Genomic DNA, 17,825 nt, shown 5'->3' on the forward strand with positions numbered 1-17,825 from the left:
AAAGAAAAGGGTAGCGAGTCTCTGAACTCCCCTGCTGTAATACGAGTAGTTACGCCACTTGCTCGAATCTGCGTGTCTTGAATGAGCCCTTCGCGTCTCCACTGTCGGAAGGCAGCTACCGCGGAGAGGACTAGGTGGCATCATAGAGCACATTTATCTCACACCTTAGCCGAGCAACTAATCCTCATCTCGGGTCTCTTCGCGTGCGTCTACTGCGCCTTTTTCATTCCTGGCTGCTGTTGACCACCAACGTACTTGTTGATATCCGTAGCATCAGTAGCCTGTCTTCCCGCTCCCTTCACCGTCTCCCAGCCCTGTCTTACCATTGGAGGCGTGCTCTGATTTGCAAGCAGCGCATCCACCCTGGCAACCATCTGCGCAATAGCCGCCTGTACAAAGCTGCTCTGGCTGTATCTGGCCCTCACAAAGACGGTGTAGATACCCAGGAGGATCCAGCTGCCCTTGGTGAAGATGATTGCCGAGAAGAGGACGCGGAACCAGAGGAAGATTTCGAGGCTAGCGACAAGCATCATGGAGGAGTCATAGTACTCTTTGACAAACTTGCCAATTGTATCAGCCATAGGAGAAGCTTTGGTTGCTGGGCGGCCACCTGGTGAAGCACCGGCGGCAGATTGCTGTGGGCCGGAGATAGTGGGAAGGATGTTGGTACGGGTGTAGGTCGCGACGTGAAAGACAGAGTAGACCATGAACGGAAGGAGTGCGAGCGGGACCTGGCGCGCGAAAAGCCAGACAAGTGCCATTGCTGCAGACAAGGGGTATCAGATTGGTACTAGTTGTGGTGGTACGTTAGAGATTCACGAACCTAGATATTGCACATTCTCATCTCCAGCGAGGGCCATAGGGCCACCTTGTTGGCGGCTATTGGTGCGTGCTCGTGCACGGTAGGCCTTGTAGACGACGATTCCATAGGTAGCCGCGGCAGCCACGAAAGCGGTGCGATAGGAGTATCGGGCCCAGGCACTATATGGGTGGAAAGTGACATAGGATAGGCCATAGCGGAGGGTGCAAAGAAGCAACGTCACATGTCCTACAAACCAGCCGAATCTGTAGAAACAAAGTCAGTGCTGGCAAAACACGGTAGAGTAGCTTCCAGGACTCACTGAAGTGTCTGCGCGAGGTGCATGAAGCGCTCGCCTAATCAGGTTCTGATAAGCATGTGTGGTAGAAAGCAAGACTTTGACGGGATGCGAAGTGTACCTAGAGATCCAGTGGAAGGAGGCGGAGCCATTGTTTTTTAATGATATGTTGGTTCAAAGCTGTGGAATGGTGACAGTGGAATGTGTCTTCGTGGTAGTGGTGAGGTGGTTGTTAAAGAAGTTTCAAGCCGTGAAGAACAGGGTCAGGCTGAAGCTCTAAATTTCCCAGCCCTGCTGAATGACGCACAAGTCGTTTCTTGACACGCGACACGAAATAATGCTGCGTCTTCACTACTTTTACATACCACAAGTCACCAGGTGTCCTCTAGCAATGATGGGTTTGGTGCCTACGTCTGCCTAGGGTAAGAGCCATACCAGCCAGGGAGCCTCGAACTCATTCTCGAGCAACTGTCGCATGATAAAGAAGATTGGCTATGGGCTAAAGAATATGAGGAAATACACTTCAGAAAGCTATCTTGACAGACATGCCATTTTGCTTCCTGCCCTTCCTCGACATTACTCTTCAACAGTGTCCAGTCTGTAGAGTTTAGTACCAATGAAATTAGACCTGGGATATCGAGAATATGCTGGGAACCTAATCAAGGCTGCACCGACGTCCTCCCTTGGCAAAGGAACCGGTAGAAGGTCGCATAGTCATGGGCACAATGATGCCGCTTTTAGAGTTAGTTTCTCCCTCCGAGTGAGAAGCCCTTCTTCTTCGTCTTCTCATCCAGTGGCCGTCCGCTTTCCACACGTGACTTCTTCTCGTCCAGCTCTGCACGTTGCCTCTCCAGCTGATCCTTCATCTCACGATGTCTAGCATACAGCTCCTCCTCGCTCTGCTTCAATTTGCTCTCTTTCTCGGCGACCTTCTGCTGAAAGACCATCTTCATCTCCGATTCCATCTTCGCTAGCTTTTGCTCGTGTAGCGTACGCTCCTCTTCCTGCTTGACAGCTGGGTTGACTTCTTTGAACACGCTTGGGTCCTGTGCCACGCCCATTTGAGTAAGTCTGTCAGAGCGGTAATTTTCGTAGAGCGCGTTGTTGGTGTGCTCTTTGAGCTCTTCCATGTGTGTACGGATAAGCATCTGTCGTAGCTTGACGAAGTCGCAGTGGTCTTCGTTGTCTACTTCGATGACACCCCAAGGGTAGCGTCGTCCGCGGACCTTTCGACCTTCTGGGCTAGTGACTTCGCTGTTGGCACCAACGACGGCAAATGGAACCTTTGACATGATCTCCTGGTTTTCCGCGATAGTCTCGTCATCGTCCAACTCGTAGCGTGGTCCTTCAAAGATCTGAATAGAATGGTGGTGGATATCGGTCAAGATCTGACGAGCTATTAGCGCCTGTTACCGCACCGAAAATCCAGCATCAGCTTACTCTCGCTTTGAATGACATGATCTCCTCGTCCGTCAGAGTATCCGACTTGGCAATGACCGGAATCAGGTTGACCTTGGTATGTAGTCTGCGCATCACTTCGATATCCAATGGCTTTAGCGAATGACCTGTAGGCTGGATAAAGTATACACATGCGTGCACTCGGTTATCAACAATGTTCATTCTGTTGACCTTGTTCTCAGCATCCAGGTAGGCATCGAAACGCTGCTCAATGTTCTCGACAATGGGCCTCCAGGAGTCATCATTATTGACAAAGTCACCGAAACCTGGTGTATCCACAACAGTGAGACGTAGACGCACGCCATTCTCCTCGATATCAGCACTGATTGATTGGATTGAGACGGTTTTTGGGATGATGTCCAAGCTAGGGCCCTTCCGCTCTTTTGGCGGGTAGAGGGAGGTATTGAAAAGGGTGTTAACCAAGGTAGATTTTCCCAGACCGGATTCACCTGTGATGGTCAGTTGCTGTGGTCCTCGGATCTTGAGGTTGGCACTCACCAACGACCATAACGTTGAAGTTGAACCCTTTGCGGACACTTTTGCGGTGCCATTGGTTAGGCAAATTCGCGAAACCAACGTATCCTGTGAGCTTCCTCCGAACAACATTCCTCATGTCACTAGCCGCCTGTGCTGCTGCCTTGGGGTCTTTGGAGCTGACAGTTTGAGAGGCAATTTGCTGAGTGGGGCTCATTGGGTTGGTGCGCTCATTGTACGGTGAAGTGGGCTTTCCGTTTGGTACTGGAGGGCCGCTTTGGGGCGCTGGAGATTGTCTCGGCGCTTGCGATAAAGGCCCATTGGTAGCTATAGAGAAATTAGAGATGTCCCTCAGTCTTCGTTCTTTCTTGGGCGTTGATGGAGGCGTCGGCGATCTGAAACTTCCGTCTTCAACACAATATTCGCTGCCTCTCGTACGGGTGACCCGCCTGACATGATGCAATTCGAAACATTCTAACATGCTGGCTATTCATGTTCTCGTAATATATGGCTGCTTGCAGGTACAACGATGATTGGGGCAGAGAGCGTTCTGGGGTATGATGATCCAACTTACCCATGTTGACGAGCTCGACAGAGTGTGGAAGGAAGAATCAAGTGAGGAAGTGACCAGTCACCTGTAAATTCCGTTTGAAAGTTAGCAGGAGCTCGTTGATTGCAGTTTGTAGTCGATGGTGATACCGGCGTAGGATCTTTGGGCGGGACGCGAATGCAAGCCAAGCTGTGGGGAATCCTTATTGTTTGCTTACCTTCTGAGGTCGAAACACCAATTGCGCAAACGAATGTTCCCACGCAATGAGAAGTGAGCAAGCGAATGATGCCACAACGATATGTGAACGATATGTAGGGAGGATATGACAGGCGTGTCGTGGTTTCTGTTGCCGTCCAGAAGTGCAAGATTTTTGGCTTAAGGGGGCCGTTAGCGCTTCATAGAGATGAAGGAACGGACAAGGGTCTCAGCCTTACGGGCTGGTCAACGGCTCCACGATCTTTTGACACCTCACACTCACAGCGACCTTCTCAACGAACTCTATTAAGGGGATCCTATTCGTACAACTTGCACATGTGATCGCCCGGAAGTTCAAAGCTGAATTTTCTCGACTTACTTGTGGGCTATCATTTACTTTTCACGGGAAGCAGCATGACAGAATTGCCTTGTTTCTTTGTGAAGTGGACCAATCAGGATACTTCGCTACTCTGTTTTTACCTTAACGCTTTGACTGTGCATACTGTCTCGGGATTGTTGTCGTGCTGGGACACCTTCGCATATGTGCTAATGCGAGAAGGTGGAAATAAGAAGCCTTGTCTTGACCAAAAATGGGTAAAATGTTTTCACAGCCGGTCTCGGAGTTTGATCAGTGCACTCTCTCCAGCATCAAAGATGAGCCATAGATGAGATAATGACGACGTGGAAGTTGCGGAGATTCAAAGGTTTCTTTCGCTGCTGCATAAAGGGTATTTCTAGGCTTCCAACCTCCCAACCAATGGCTGCTTCTGCTATGAATGTTCCTCCCAGCAACCCCTTTTGCGCCCGGTGGTTCGATCCATGAATTCTCATGAAACGCACTTAGTCGCCCAATATGATGGCCTGAAACTTCCACTTCTCTTTGCAGTCCGAAACGCCACGCTATGGGTAAGAGGCCTTAGAGAACATCAAAGTATAGTCTCTGAATCGCTAGTATTAATAGGGTCCTCGTCGCTCGCTTCGGGACGCCACAGTTTCGGGTCTGATCCAAGTGAACCATCCTCTTGATCTTCGTACAGTGGAGTCTCCGAAACATGCTCAACAATCCCAATGGCGTGGCCATTGCCGTTCAGAGAGACAGCTTTCCCAATTTCCTTACGAGCACCATTCTTCACCCGGGCACGCTCCCCCTTCATCCCTGCTTTCACTTTACCCGCTTCCCTGCATCCACTGACCCTTTCGAAAGCTGCCAGCTGCGCACAGACGATCAAGAAGGTGTAGCTCCAACAGAGCTTTTCTGAAGCGTGGACGTTGAGATGGGGATGTTGGGCTGAAGGACCGAAGGTAGAGTATGGCGGCGGTTGTTTGGCAGCGTCCACTAAGATTGGTGGTAGAACACGTGAGAGTACGGTGTTGAGACTCAGGAGGAAAAGGACCGGGTTGAGGAAAATAGCCGGCACGATGTAGGATTTCGAGATTGCGGGATGCATGGTGGCGAAGGTAGGATGTGAGCAATATGGTCTGATATAGAGGACGACCTTCGTGGTAGAATAAATCGCTGGATGGTCCTCTGCTGAATCTGACGAGAGTGTTGGGCAGATGCCTGCCTCGCAGAGTTTAGGACAGTACAAAGTCGAAGCCTTGGACACAATTGCTGGTTAGCCACCGTAGATGATGTGTGACTCCAATGGGTAAGCACCTCAATTTGTGGCAGACTCACCAAAGAAGGAGTGTATATTTAATCGGTGAACGCGAGCTGAAAGCTTGTTGATCCTCTACCGATATTCAGACCTGGCGGCTTTCCACAGGGTCAGAGGATAGGCTTATGCAAGACTCTCAGGTCTGTGAGGGAAGTAGGAGACTATGGAAATCATGATCGAAGTATAGTTGAAAGTGAGTTGGGAGGGAGGTATTTCATCGTCATTTTAAGAAGTTAATTGGATCCAAATAAAACCTGGCATTCTCAGCAGTCTGAGACCTGTACTTTCTTTCCAAGTAAATCGCCGAGAGCGCGGGGGAAATTGCACGCTCCTGCCCGGAGACAGGACATAGAATCGAGCCAGCACCTTGCACATCTTGTGTTGCCTTGTTTCCTTCTCTCCAAAGACTGCGATCATCGCCGAAGTTGTTTCCAGCAGCTGGAATCTCTTATCTGAAAGGTCTAGAATCAGGGACTGAGGGCACATCTGCATGAGCCACTGGCGGCGGGTGCTCCCGTCAAGGGCCCTCTCACTCCGCGCTAGTCCACGGATTCGAAACGTGTTGCGAATGCGATCCCCTTCCTCCCTGTCAATATGGTTTGTAAAGCTCCAATCTGGAAAGCAAGGTTGTCCTGACAGCGAAGATAGAACACCCTCTTTAACTCTGCTCTCAAGCAGTCATCTTCTCTACGCCGCGACCTCGATGCCTTCGCCGATGCACCAGGCACTTCGTCGCCCGCACTGCAAGGTCAGCGAGGCCAGATGATCTCGTCAAATAGCATCCAAATTGACCAAATCACATAGGCCAAATATCTGCCTCACTTACTTCACTGTCTCGCACAATAGACGACTATGCAGAAATGGCGAAGAAGGAGCTTATTCCAAGCAAACAAGAAAAGGCCCATGAACGCCTGAAGAATTTCCGGATCGAGTTGGCAGACTATAGGCAGAGTTTTGATCGCTTAAGAAAGGATAGAGACGACAGTGTAAGGCGTTCTGATGCATTGCTACAGCGATCCAATCGCCGAATAGATTCTTGTTTTCCCATTGCTAATGCTCGCTCGGCTGCAGCAAACGGCCCAAAACCGCACTGAGCTCCTTGGTCGTCGCCCGCATCATACCGCAACGCCCGAAAACCCCTACTCGCAATCCAGCCTGGCTCAAAACTCAACCTTTGCTCCCCCTAAACCTCAATCCTTGTCTTTTGGCGCCGCTCCACAAGACTACACCCGAGAAACACACGCTCTGCGTGAGCAGACCTTCATGTCTTCAACAAATGCTGCACTGGATGAGTATCTTGAACGAGGACGAGCGGTCTTGGGTGATTTGGGAGACCAAAGAGAAATGTTGAAAGGAACACAAAAGAAGCTGTACAGTGTGGCCAACACACTAGGTATAAGTGGTGATACGATTAGGATGGTTGAGAGGAGATCGAGGCAAGACAGATGGATCTTTGGGGCTGGCGCGATTATATTCTTTGCATTCTGCTGGCTAGTCATACATTACCTTCGGTAAGAGGAAACAAAAAGGACAGCCACTGTACACTATCGCTTTAAGGCAACTCCAACTTGAGCATGGCGTTGGGGCCAGACAATTTCGCTGTTAGGTATTAGTGCAGTTTCTAACGGATCCATACGCACGTTGAACGGCTTCATAGACGGTTTCTAGTCTGGCCTTCTTAACATGGAGAAGTCCAAAGTAGATAGGGTGGCTGCTCTCTGTTTCTCAATCCCTCTTGCAGCCTTGCTGTAGATTGCTCAATTGCGTCGCATCGGGAGAAGTCGTAGCGCGCGGTAGGCGCGAACCGATGTCATTTCGCCAAGGCCAGCGCTGCAAGTCTCAAGCTTGGATTTGCACGAGACCTCCAAAGTCAAACAACTCATCGCTACTTCAACAAAATCTCTGCACATCGTCCTTCCAAGCAACAGCTCAATTACATACCATCAAAAGGCAGGCATCATATGCGTGGACGTCCTTATCGCGTGGTGCTAAGCGTGAACAGCAGACACTCCTTGCTCTCAAGCTTTGAATATTATAACAACAACAGACATGTCGTACGCACAAGCTGCACAGAAGGGACCCAAGCAGTCACCTGAAGAAGTATGCAAAAGTCCGTCTCGCTTGCACGGTCTCGTGACTAACAGTTTGCAGGCGTACGCAACATATTTTCTTTCAAGGAGCAGTACCCTTCCCCATGTTCTGGCTCTGCACATCGCGTCAACATATCCTCTTCACAGCTCGTGCAAATATCACTGCCAAAGCCCGCAAATCATCCATCCCTCCCCATACAAACACTGACACATTATACCCAGAATGCCAAATACTGACATGCCAAACGGTAGCCGTGCGCCAGCACCCCCTTCTTTAAACTCCTCGTCTTCCTCCTTCACCAATGTAGACTCACAGCATCTTGAATCAGAAGCCTCCGAGACCGCCGACCAAGCAAAGGAGAAGACCTCTGAAGCCGCCGATAAAACCAAGCAAAAGTCCTCCGAAGCTGCCGAAACCACCAAAGAGAAATCCTCCGACTACGCCCAGACCGCCAAAGAGAAGGCCAGAGAGGCAGCCGACTATACCAAAGAGAAGTCTTCCGATTTCGCAGACTCCGCAAGCAAGAACTACAGTTCGGCGAAGAAGAGTGCGGAGAAGAATGCAAAGGAGGCCAAGAAGGAGATTAAGAGTGCTGGACAGGACCTGAATGAGAACAGGGACAATCCAGTTGTCATTGCCAACGGCGTGTTGATAGTCGCTGGAAGCGCGGCATTGGGATATGGAGCATACACCAAGCATGTGAAGGGAGAGCTAGATTGGCAAATCGCGGCCATCACCGCTGGAGTCGTGGGCGTGTTGGCTGTGGGCGACTACTATTTGAGCCAGTGAGTATTGTCTTGCCTTCTGTTGGATATCTGAGCTGTTGCAATGATCGATTGCTGACACTGCAGCAGATACCTGTTCAAGAACAAGTACCCCAAGAAGTAGACGTGCGTGGGGAACGCCGAGGGTGCCATAGGGAGGAGACGCCAGGATGGGCGGTTGCGTGTGCTTTTCGACAATCATACTCGACTCATTTCGATTTCCTTGGTCAGAGCGCTAGGTAGCTTGGGATTGCTTAGTCGCCATGCCGTCAGTGATATGACATATGGTGTAGTACTATCAAGTGCTGTCTGATCACAGCTTTGTGGACCTTGCCCGATCACTCAAGTCGTCCTGACTAATATTCTCTACAATCCCGAATGTATGCTCGCAAGCTCTATATGCGGAGAGGAGATCGCAGTGCCGATGCCCATAATTTACAAGGTGCCCATGAGTACCTCCTATACCAGGAGATTAATGCTCTAACACAAATCTGCCAAACTTTCATTTACTCGCCCCTACTTTTCTTTCCATGTAAATGCCGCTCAATGCTTTGTCATACAGTACAATACACCTTTTCCAAAGCCTTCACTTCCTAACACTAGCACCCGTAGCATCATGTGCCGCCTTCGGTACCATCTCATCGCTCTCACTCGTCGGCTCGCCATGCTCACTCTCCACTTGCCGCTTCGCAGCTTGTGCGCGGTCTGTATCACTAATACCTGCTCCCGAGGCCACAGGATCTGGAGATGACGACGGCGGTGATTGCGACGCAGGTACAGCTGACGTCGCGGCTGTTGGTATTGGTCCATCGCCCGACTCTGGAGACGGGGCACCTTCGTCGGGTGGGGGGGCGTCGTATTCTTCGAGTTCGGAGCCGTAGATTTCGGGGTGTCCGCGGAAACAATCTTGCATCGTCCTGTCACTCCAGAGTCAGCCCTCATTCCCCATCTTCTTTTTCTCATTTCCAATTCGTCCTCCTCAAGATTCTCAGCGCGTCAAAGATAGGACGAACTCACTTGAAATTGTCAATACAATCCATCCCCTTCGGCTCCGCCTTCGAAAACACAAAACAGCTAAACGCCCCCCTGAACTGCTCCCCGCACGGCCCGTACGCCATACCCCCTAAGCATGGGCAATCCCAATGTATCTCGCCGGTCTCTTCATTGAAGGCACCCTCTTGTGAGGCTTGTTGCTCTGTTTCTTCAAGTGTTTCCGGTTCCGTAGACTTTGGCGGAGGCGTGGGAAGGGGAGGTCTGTCTTGGCGATTCGGCTTTACCGATTCAAGGGTTGGGACAGAGGTTTCGTCGGAGGGGCTGCTCGGAGGAGGGACTGCGACTGGGGAATTGTTGTTAGTCTTGAGGAATTGAAAGGGGGTACTTAGGGAGCGAACATGGAGGTTCTTCGGCGAACAAGGTGCTTGTATTGTAATAATATATCACTCCAACTGCCAACCCCAACCTCGTTGCGTAGTTTTTCCAGCTCCGCGTCTGTTGCGCTGGTGGCGCGGTGGAAAGGAAGCGGCGCGTTGGGGTGGAGCGGAGGGAAGGGATAGGAGCGCGGAAGAGGCAACGGGGTGCTTGTCTTATCATTGTGGAAGCTGGAAGGAAGGACATCGAGGAAACCTGATGTTGCAGGTGCAGTCAGAGTAGCTGAAGGTGAGTAGCAACTTTTTGGTACGAGATGTTTTGTCAGCGGAAATTTCCGTCCGGTCTGCCATGACGATTGACGAGATGTTGCCAAGACTCTTCTCTTAGATCGAGGGGGATATAATTAGTTCTCGTTTGTTATGTTTAAGCCATGTAATCTTTGAAAAAATTACGTTGAATAGAGCTCTCAGCAGGTAGGGCAAGCATGGTCCAAGATCAGAACCCCAAACTATGGCATCCAGCACGCTTCACCCACGGCCACATCCATGGCTCGGGTGATGGACCATTTGGGCCTGATGAAGTCAAGCAACACACTGTTATAATACTCAATAACCCATTGGAGAACAGAAATCTTCTAGTTGATGTCTGTATCGAAGGTATGCATCATATTAAGGCAAGAGATTCGGGTTTCATGGCTGATATAATAGGTCAGCTCGTTGCATTGTATGTGCCGATGGCGGAGCAAATAGACTTCATGATTTGCACCTTGCGGGAAAAGAAAAAACCATCTGTGTCTGTCATTCGAGTCTTTGTTGGTTATTTCTTTGTTGACCAAAGTTCTAGTTCCCCAACGCCATATGCGGAGACTTGGACTCTTTACGTCTCGACGTCGAGGAACACTATCGAAGCCAAGACGTAAAGATCATCAAAGACCCAGATCAGTATTCAACAGACCTAACAAAATGCCTGAAGTATATAAGAGATCAAATAGTCGAAACAGAAGATGAATACGAATCTCCTCGGAGAGGAGTGGACGTAGCGATCTTCGGAAGCCTTGGTGGCAGGGCCGATCAGGCCTTCTCTCAACTACATCATCTTTACACAAGCTCCCAAGATTTTCCATCGATGATTGGCGATTTGTACCTTATCACAGCGGAAAGCGTGATGTTTCTTTTGGAAAAGGGGAAGAACAGAATCCATGCTCCAGTGGGACCGAGGCATTTCACTGAGAATGTTGGTGTTATACCAATTGGAAGGCCATCAAAAGTTACGATGCACGGTTTCGAATGGGATGTAACAGACTGGCGCACCGAATTTGGTACCCAAATGAGTACGAGCAACCACATCAGAGCGGAAATTGTGGAGGTGGAGACCTCGGAAAGAGTCTTGTTTACTCTTGAGACTGCCAGAAAACCTGGACGCTAAGCTCTGCATCTCCATGGTGGCGAGACTTCTAGGAGCAATGAAACTCATCAACTTGTCCTCTTGCCTTAACGGCATCGATCGAAGATTGACTAGCATGCCGTGGATCTCGCTTATTTCGCGCTAGAGACACCCACCTCTGGGATCATCGATATCTAAGAGGACATCAGTACTCTCTTACTTCGTTGACCCGGTATCTTAGGATCTTCACCCGGCGGTGGCTATGTGCTCGTGAAAGATGAGAATCGTATAGGGGTGGTTGATGACTGGACTCAATCAACCGGACCACTAGCGTCACATGTAGCGTCTTCAAATCTATTATTTTTCTGAGCATTTGTTTACCGTGTTTCAAAGACAGCCGGGTTGTAAACCTCAAATAGGTATAGCGCTTCACCGCGTCGTGGTGAGGAGGTGGAGCGGGAGAAATTTCAAAGGTGGGGGACGGAGAGCATAGAAGGGGTGAAAAGGGGCTTGCTCAGAGTGTTGACGGTTGACTTCAAAGCGTCTCTGCGGCGCGAGCGCCTTCTAACATGCTTTAACAACTGTTTGGCTCGAGAGAAATCGCTCGACTAAGACCATTGAGGCCCGAGGGTTACGAAAAGGCCTTTCATGCTGGGTTCAAAAATGGTTACTCCTGCCAGTACTCCTATCCAGCCTTGCTCCAACTCCGAAAATAGCCCTTCCTGCAGTCCCCTCCGCCGTCCAGTCAAAGAGTTACGCAGAACGCCGTCAACCAAGTTGACTTTTCGCATGCCTACTCTTGACAGTGGGACAACACTTGGCTTGGCTTGGGATGTGTATTGGATCCGACCAACAACCCTTCCATAGCGTTTATCGAGAAATGGCGTCCAACCGGATTCAGTCTTTCGCCGATCAAATCACTCGCTTCAGGTTGAACTACAACCTGGATGTCTCAGATCCGGACGCAAGATGAACCAATCTAAGCGGGCTTCATGTCTTACGACGGCTCGATCCATGTTTCGTCGAACATGGTTGGTGAAGGTGGTCAGATTTACCAGACGTCAGTAAGTTGTTCCGTCAAGCGAACTGATGAAAAGCGGACATGCCCTGATGAGCTATGGATGAGAGGAGATGGCTTTTATTCAGAGAGATATTAGATGATGTAGCAGACCCTTCTCTCTAACCCTGTCACCTACGGAGATTTTCCAGAGATCCGAAGGCTGATTTATCTTTGCATGCGTTCGAAAAGGCAGAAATGCTAGAATCAATCGAGCCAAGCAGCGTCCTGTTTCCCTTCCGACCGTGCCTGGCCTGTTAACAACAGCTATAAACATCGCATGTTCCCTCGGGAATCCGGATTACATGGGCACCACTACCACTACCGATGTCGTAATCGCATATTGGGAAGCGATACTGCTTCGTGCCGCCCCATAGTGGGCAATCTAAGACCTCGAACATGTCTCCCTCAGAGATGGCTATATATTGTTAGCTGTCGAAAGATGATGATGGAAGGGGGGGAACCCGAGCGCGTACAACATGGAGCACAGAGATGGAGGGGCATCCTTCCCTCCCCATTTCTGAGGTGAGGATACATCCTGTGCATTTTCTGGAATTCCCACACATCACCCATCGTTATCCCTTTATCTATCCACAATGTACAAAGAGAGCGACTATTGAGTGGGTGCGCTACCACATCGCGCATCAACAGCCCACCAATCGCCGGTCGAGTGATGAACATCCTCTGCCAAGATGCACCGGGGTAGTCGAACATCTCCAGGATCTTTACGTCCGTCGACCGGCATCTATCATGTCCCTCCAAGTCGTCTTTCCTTCCACCCAAGTGGTGGAGCAAGGGATTCCACTCTAAGCCGGTCAGGTCGACATCGCCTTCAGGGACCTTCGATAAGAGGAACAGCTTTCCTTGTAGCTTCGGAGACGTGTTAATGATCCATCGCCACGTCATGTTGACGCGTTGCTGGAAGAGTAGGTCTTCCTCGGCGGCGTAGGACAGGATCATCTCGAGGAGCTCTGGGAGCATTAGTACGATCGTGCTTGGGGGCATGTCTGGCTCAGCTGAATTCGACATTTGCATAGACGGGAGCACAATGGGCTCTATCCTAGAGAGAGGTTGATCGAGATTTGAATTGCAGAATGCGAAGACGAAGAGTCGAGCAGGTTTTTGAAGACACTCGGCTGCACTCGGCTTGGGCGCTTCAGCCGACGCTCGATGACGCTAAATTTCGGGAAGTGTTGAGGCGGGCACCGACGAGAGACTCCTTTCAATCTACTGAACCGGTGCATTTACATTCAGGATTGACGCACTTCAAGAGATCAGAAACTTTTAAAACTTTCATCGAGGTCTCTGTTTGTATCGAAGAACAGCAGGCTTGGACGAATGTTTGGAGCTACTAGACTATCAAATTCTATTTGTCTAGCAAGGGTCGATCGACCTCTCTCACCGCCTCGGCATGTCTCTTTCGCACCCGATGCAATGCTCTGGGGTGGTAACAAGCGACCAGCATCCCTCAACACTAGGCTCCACAGGTCTTGAACAGCGAGGCAAATCTCGTCTTGGAGGCCTGGAACTTCAATTAGAGTTGAGACTTGAGGACCTATGATCTCGCGAACGAGCCCCTCGTGCCAAGTCATGATCTAGCCCAGAGTCCATCCCGTCTCGCTCTTTCACGCACGTGCAAATACACGCCCGTCGTTATAGGAAATTTGCACGTGCACACGGCAGCTAGCTAGGTAAGTAGGTAACGAACGTGCTCTCTTCCAAGAGGCCGTGGGGTTGTTGTACGCTTCCATGATCTTTATGCTGAGATTTGTATAGTATGGGGGGTCCTCCGTAATATGTTTCCACGGGTAGTGGTATTCCCTCGCCCAAGTGAGACAGGAAAGGATTTCACTCCAGAACTGAGAGCTCAACGCTTATGTCCCAGACATCTGCGCGGAGGAACAGCTTCCGCTGAAGACTGGGCGTACCCTTGACGACCCGGTGCTATTTCTTGTTAATGCGTTGTTGAAAGAGTATATCCTAGGCTGGTACTATGCAAGCAGCGAAAACATCTCCAAGGGTTCTGGCAGGTTCAGGGCCTGGGTCGAAGAACGCGTGGCTCGATCCTGCGCTGGGAGATTTGAGAAGTTGGTAGGTAGAGATACGGCTGGCTCTGCGCCACAATGTGGCTCTGGACTGCCAGGTTTCGGGGCCGTTGGAGTCATGGGTGATTATTTGGCGATGAACGGCTTACTCTTGTCTAATGTGGGAGAGAATGAGCGTAAGGCTGGTGCGAGTGAGCAAAGAGACCAAGCAAAGAGTTCGGAGAAGCTTGGTGAGACGGTGAGGAAGGACGGAAGATCAACGTTGCTTGGTCACGAGATCTAGGCCCTGGGGCCATGATGCCCGATGACGTTGGCCCCGTGACTTTCGATGGTTTTAATAGGACGGACTGTCTGGAACGGAGTTTCTGATTGCACATTCACTTCAAGTTATCGCTTCCATTGTCCACATTGCCTGATGTTATGGTACCAATGTTGGATGACCGGTGGTGGTGAAAAGGCTCAAGTGTTGACAGTTCAGCCATCGGACCAAGCTCCACTTCGAACTTTGCAGCTTTCCAGCACCGAACAGTCCTGCAAGAAGGCTCTTCCATCTGTCCGACCCTTCCATCCTGTCTGCGGGGTGTTTGTTCCGGCGTGTGCCGCTGGTTGTTCGTCTTGCTGTATGACTGTCCCGATCAGAAGACTTGGAAGTCACGGTGAGCAAGTGTGTCTCCTTCTTACTCTATTACGCCTGTGATTATTTACAAATCTTCATGGGTCTATCCTCATCGTAATCAGCATGAAGAAGGTCTCTCTTCTCCTGGGCGTCTACCAGCTGGCCGATCGTGATTCGAGACCCACAAGCAATTGGCTTGATGTATTTATTTCTCTCCCAACCACTAACCGCATACAATCCCAGCTCAGTGATGGCGGGTTTGGTCATGAATATCCGCTTCCATGATGCTGTCGGATAGCTGGCTTTTTCACTGAAGGCATTCTTGGCGATTTGACGCCAATCCCAGGGGCCGTAGTATTTTTGCAAAAGGAGCCCATGAAGGGGTTCCAAACAGCGTGCTTCGGCTCATACTCACCTTTGCAAGGTTTGATTCTGAAGTAAAGCTTCTCCTGGATTGGAGGCGATCTCTGGATAGTTGCTTGCCACGTCTTGTTGACTCGTTGCCAAAGGAGTAGATCTTGTGGTCTATTGTATTCCAAGATCATTCCAAGCAGCTCAGGGATACCAAAGGTCTCGGTGGACGGAAGCATGGCTGATGTTTTGCGGTTGTCCCGCCGTGCTAGGATGGTTTGTCAGCTAAGGTCTAGTCATGTCTTCACTGCCCCTAGCTCACACAGTCTCGGCTCTAATGATGTTCACCGTAGCTACACTGGCTTCGTTGTGTTGGAGACGGTGTCGCTCAGCAGCGTAGATGTGGTGAGCTTACGGAACACTCAAGTCATCACGGTTGACAACGGGAATTTAAGAGGAAGAATTGATGATGAGTGAAGAAAAATGAAAGTTTTGGACCCAGCCCTGGATTTGCGTTATACAATTCTACATTGATCACGTGCTGCGATCTTACTGGCCGCCTCGATATTTCTATACTTTGGCCTTGGTGGGATTTTTACTCATCCTCCGAAACTTCGTCAACGATTCTTCATGATCCGCCAAAGAGACATTGCGCAGACTTGCGTAATCAGGTGAACTCCACAAGCGTGCGTTCTGAAACCCAGAACAAATCGTTCTTTTATCGTTTGTTAGTCTGCTGAAGCCGAGAGTGTGAAATTCTTCTCCGGCTTCCGGACAGGATCTTGAAGACCCGTACACGAATGGTAGTGCTGTCACCTCTCACACATCTGATTGCCACTTCTTTCTCAACCCGCTCCGAGCTTCGAATGTCCCCCATGGTCACGCCGTTCGTGTTCACCACGGGCCCGTATAGTTGGGTGCACCCAGAATCGCTTCTGGGTGAATCGACATACATCTTGTTTACGGCAGGTCGTGTCAAGAACATATGTAAAAAGAAGAGATTAAAGGTCCAGAAAATGTATGTACAGTGGCACGCATGACGCCAACGCCAACGAAATGCAAGTGTTGATAGCGTTTCATGGTGCCTTCCTAATCTGACTTACTAAGGACCGCTAAAATGGCTGGCAAAATATATGTCGTTGAGTTAAGTGCACCAGGACATCAATGAAATGCACATTGGTAAAGAGATAGATGGGACTGCTAGAGGACGAGTAGCGAGAGGGTTGTAATTGATACCTTGAAGTGAATATTAGCAAAGATATTCCAGCATAGGCGACAAAGGTATTCTGTAAGGGTAGGCGATGTGAGGCTACTTGGGGTGAGCTATAATTCATCGTAGTGTCTCTCGATAAGCGACCTATCTATCATTCCGCACGAAGTGGCTTTGCTCGAAACGCTTTTGCTCGATTGCCTACATCCAGCATGTTCAGATGAATGTTAGGATGGGGTCCACATCCCTGTCAAACCTGCCCCCCGACTCGGTTGAACGTATGCTGCTCGATAGCCAATGACTAGAGTGGTCTATAAACCGGTGAGGTACCGCCTTTGAGGGGAGTTGGATGATTACCGGTTATATCTCCGAACTGGGGCAGATTAAACATCCGTATCCAGAGCCTAGGTTTACCTCGATGTTCAAATTCTGTAATGATGCTGTGATCCATTGTAGCCGGCGCATGACCTTGCCAAGCGATCACAATCAACTGCCCCGTCTGCACTCCCTTAACGTCCTCTATCTTATGTATAGGATAGAAGGTAAAGTCGTGACGACATAAAAGGACGTTCCGCATTTGCATTTCGCGAAGCGCAGGTTGCGTGAAGAGCATACGTTTCCAAGAGGCGGAAGAGTAGTCGGCGTTCCTAAGAGACTTCAAATCAAGCTGTACCGAAAACAGCACGATCTTAATGTCCATCAGTGAATGGGAATCGCGGGACTCGAGGGTCACGTACGAATTCATCGATACTCATCGTGCTTTCCACGTTTGCGTTTCGCCAGATACACCAGCTGATCATATACGTTGATCTTGGCAAGTCAGGCATTGGGTAAGTGCAGCCTTTTCCGGGCCTGAAGATGTCAATGAACGGATTCCACTTCCACTCGGGGACCAGCTCGTCATCCAGCTTGGCATCAGCTGTCAAAAATAGCTTTCGTTGCAGATGCAAGGAAGCGGTAGTGGCATCTCGGAAAGCCTTTTTGACACGCTGCGCAAGTAGCAGATCGCGTTCAGGAAGGTGGAGTAGGATACTTTCCAGAAGCTCCGGGATGGCGAAGACTTGAGATGCTGCAGTCATGCCTGGTCCGAATGACTCAAGAAACCTGAGATACACAGGGTCTTGGCTCATGCTGTACATCCAAGAAGGTCAACGTATACCGAGTAATGATGGAAGCTTTTTGTTCCCTTGAAGTTTGATGATGGGTCCGAGATTGCGGCGTCCTTGCGAAGTTGCCAGCTCACGTATTGACAGCTAGGAAATGGATAAGCCTCACAATGAAAGCCTGTAAGCCTCACTTTGACTTGGTCGTTCATGGATAAACGCTGGTGACCGCGTGAATCGACTTAGAGAACTAGCGAGTGTAAATATTGGGATAGTGGAGGGAAGTAAGAAACGAGGAATTGACGTGGGTTGGATCTAAAAAAGTATGTGATCGTCGGACGTTAAGATGTTAAGAATCTTAGCATGCAGCACGTGAGTTTCGCAGTGAAGGACTACTAGCGCTAG

General features: G+C 50.0%; 9 protein-coding genes across 9 annotated transcripts; 3 read left to right on the plus strand and 6 right to left on the minus strand.

Annotated features, from left to right (window-relative positions):
- Positions 1 to 209: 209 nt before the first annotated feature.
- Positions 210 to 1,249, minus strand: HO133_002980 (uncharacterized protein; the record flags this gene model as incomplete). Its single annotated transcript, XM_037293904.1, has 4 exons — positions 210 to 763; positions 824 to 1,065; positions 1,122 to 1,155; positions 1,219 to 1,249. 4 exons carry the CDS (start codon positions 1,247 to 1,249, stop codon positions 210 to 212), a joined length of 861 nt encoding a protein of 286 aa, XP_037149982.1.
- A 591-nt stretch (positions 1,250 to 1,840) lies between these two features.
- HO133_002981 (uncharacterized protein) lies at positions 1,841 to 3,607 on the minus strand (the record flags this gene model as incomplete). The annotated part of the gene is made up of 4 exons (XM_037293905.1): positions 1,841 to 2,485; positions 2,538 to 3,004; positions 3,054 to 3,356; positions 3,604 to 3,607. 4 exons carry the CDS (start codon positions 3,605 to 3,607, stop codon positions 1,841 to 1,843), a joined length of 1,419 nt encoding a protein of 472 aa, XP_037149983.1.
- Positions 3,608 to 4,700: 1,093 nt separating this feature from the next.
- On the minus strand, positions 4,701 to 5,222 carry HO133_002982 (uncharacterized protein; the record flags this gene model as incomplete). The annotated part of the gene is made up of 1 exon (XM_037293906.1): positions 4,701 to 5,222. One exon carries the CDS (start codon positions 5,220 to 5,222, stop codon positions 4,701 to 4,703), a length of 522 nt encoding a protein of 173 aa, XP_037149984.1.
- A 1,070-nt stretch (positions 5,223 to 6,292) lies between these two features.
- HO133_002983 (uncharacterized protein) lies at positions 6,293 to 6,947 on the plus strand (the record flags this gene model as incomplete). Its single annotated transcript, XM_037293907.1, has 2 exons — positions 6,293 to 6,418; positions 6,504 to 6,947. 2 exons carry the CDS (start codon positions 6,293 to 6,295, stop codon positions 6,945 to 6,947), a joined length of 570 nt encoding a protein of 189 aa, XP_037149985.1.
- A 798-nt stretch (positions 6,948 to 7,745) lies between these two features.
- On the plus strand, positions 7,746 to 8,411 carry HO133_002984 (uncharacterized protein; the record flags this gene model as incomplete). Its single annotated transcript, XM_037293908.1, has 2 exons — positions 7,746 to 8,308; positions 8,378 to 8,411. The coding sequence occupies 2 exons, from the start codon at positions 7,746 to 7,748 to the stop codon at positions 8,409 to 8,411; spliced, it is 597 nt and encodes a 198-aa protein (XP_037149986.1).
- Positions 8,412 to 8,873: 462 nt separating this feature from the next.
- HO133_002985 (uncharacterized protein) lies at positions 8,874 to 9,877 on the minus strand (the record flags this gene model as incomplete). Its single annotated transcript, XM_037293909.1, has 3 exons — positions 8,874 to 9,204; positions 9,305 to 9,623; positions 9,679 to 9,877. The coding sequence occupies 3 exons, from the start codon at positions 9,875 to 9,877 to the stop codon at positions 8,874 to 8,876; spliced, it is 849 nt and encodes a 282-aa protein (XP_037149987.1).
- A 262-nt stretch (positions 9,878 to 10,139) lies between these two features.
- HO133_002986 (uncharacterized protein) lies at positions 10,140 to 11,080 on the plus strand (the record flags this gene model as incomplete). The annotated part of the gene is made up of 3 exons (XM_037293910.1): positions 10,140 to 10,311; positions 10,368 to 10,447; positions 10,499 to 11,080. The coding sequence occupies 3 exons, from the start codon at positions 10,140 to 10,142 to the stop codon at positions 11,078 to 11,080; spliced, it is 834 nt and encodes a 277-aa protein (XP_037149988.1).
- Positions 11,081 to 12,302: 1,222 nt separating this feature from the next.
- On the minus strand, positions 12,303 to 13,100 carry HO133_002987 (uncharacterized protein; the record flags this gene model as incomplete). The annotated part of the gene is made up of 2 exons (XM_037293911.1): positions 12,303 to 12,349; positions 12,710 to 13,100. 2 exons carry the CDS (start codon positions 13,098 to 13,100, stop codon positions 12,303 to 12,305), a joined length of 438 nt encoding a protein of 145 aa, XP_037149989.1.
- A 3,518-nt stretch (positions 13,101 to 16,618) lies between these two features.
- On the minus strand, positions 16,619 to 17,447 carry HO133_002988 (uncharacterized protein; the record flags this gene model as incomplete). The annotated part of the gene is made up of 2 exons (XM_037293912.1): positions 16,619 to 16,984; positions 17,055 to 17,447. 2 exons carry the CDS (start codon positions 17,445 to 17,447, stop codon positions 16,619 to 16,621), a joined length of 759 nt encoding a protein of 252 aa, XP_037149990.1.
- Positions 17,448 to 17,825: the final 378 nt, after the last annotated feature.

Source organism: Letharia lupina (assembly GCF_014066315.1).
Source record: "Letharia lupina isolate WasteWater1 chromosome Unknown contig_16, whole genome shotgun sequence".
Taxonomy (NCBI): domain Eukaryota; kingdom Fungi; phylum Ascomycota; class Lecanoromycetes; order Lecanorales; family Parmeliaceae; genus Letharia; species Letharia lupina.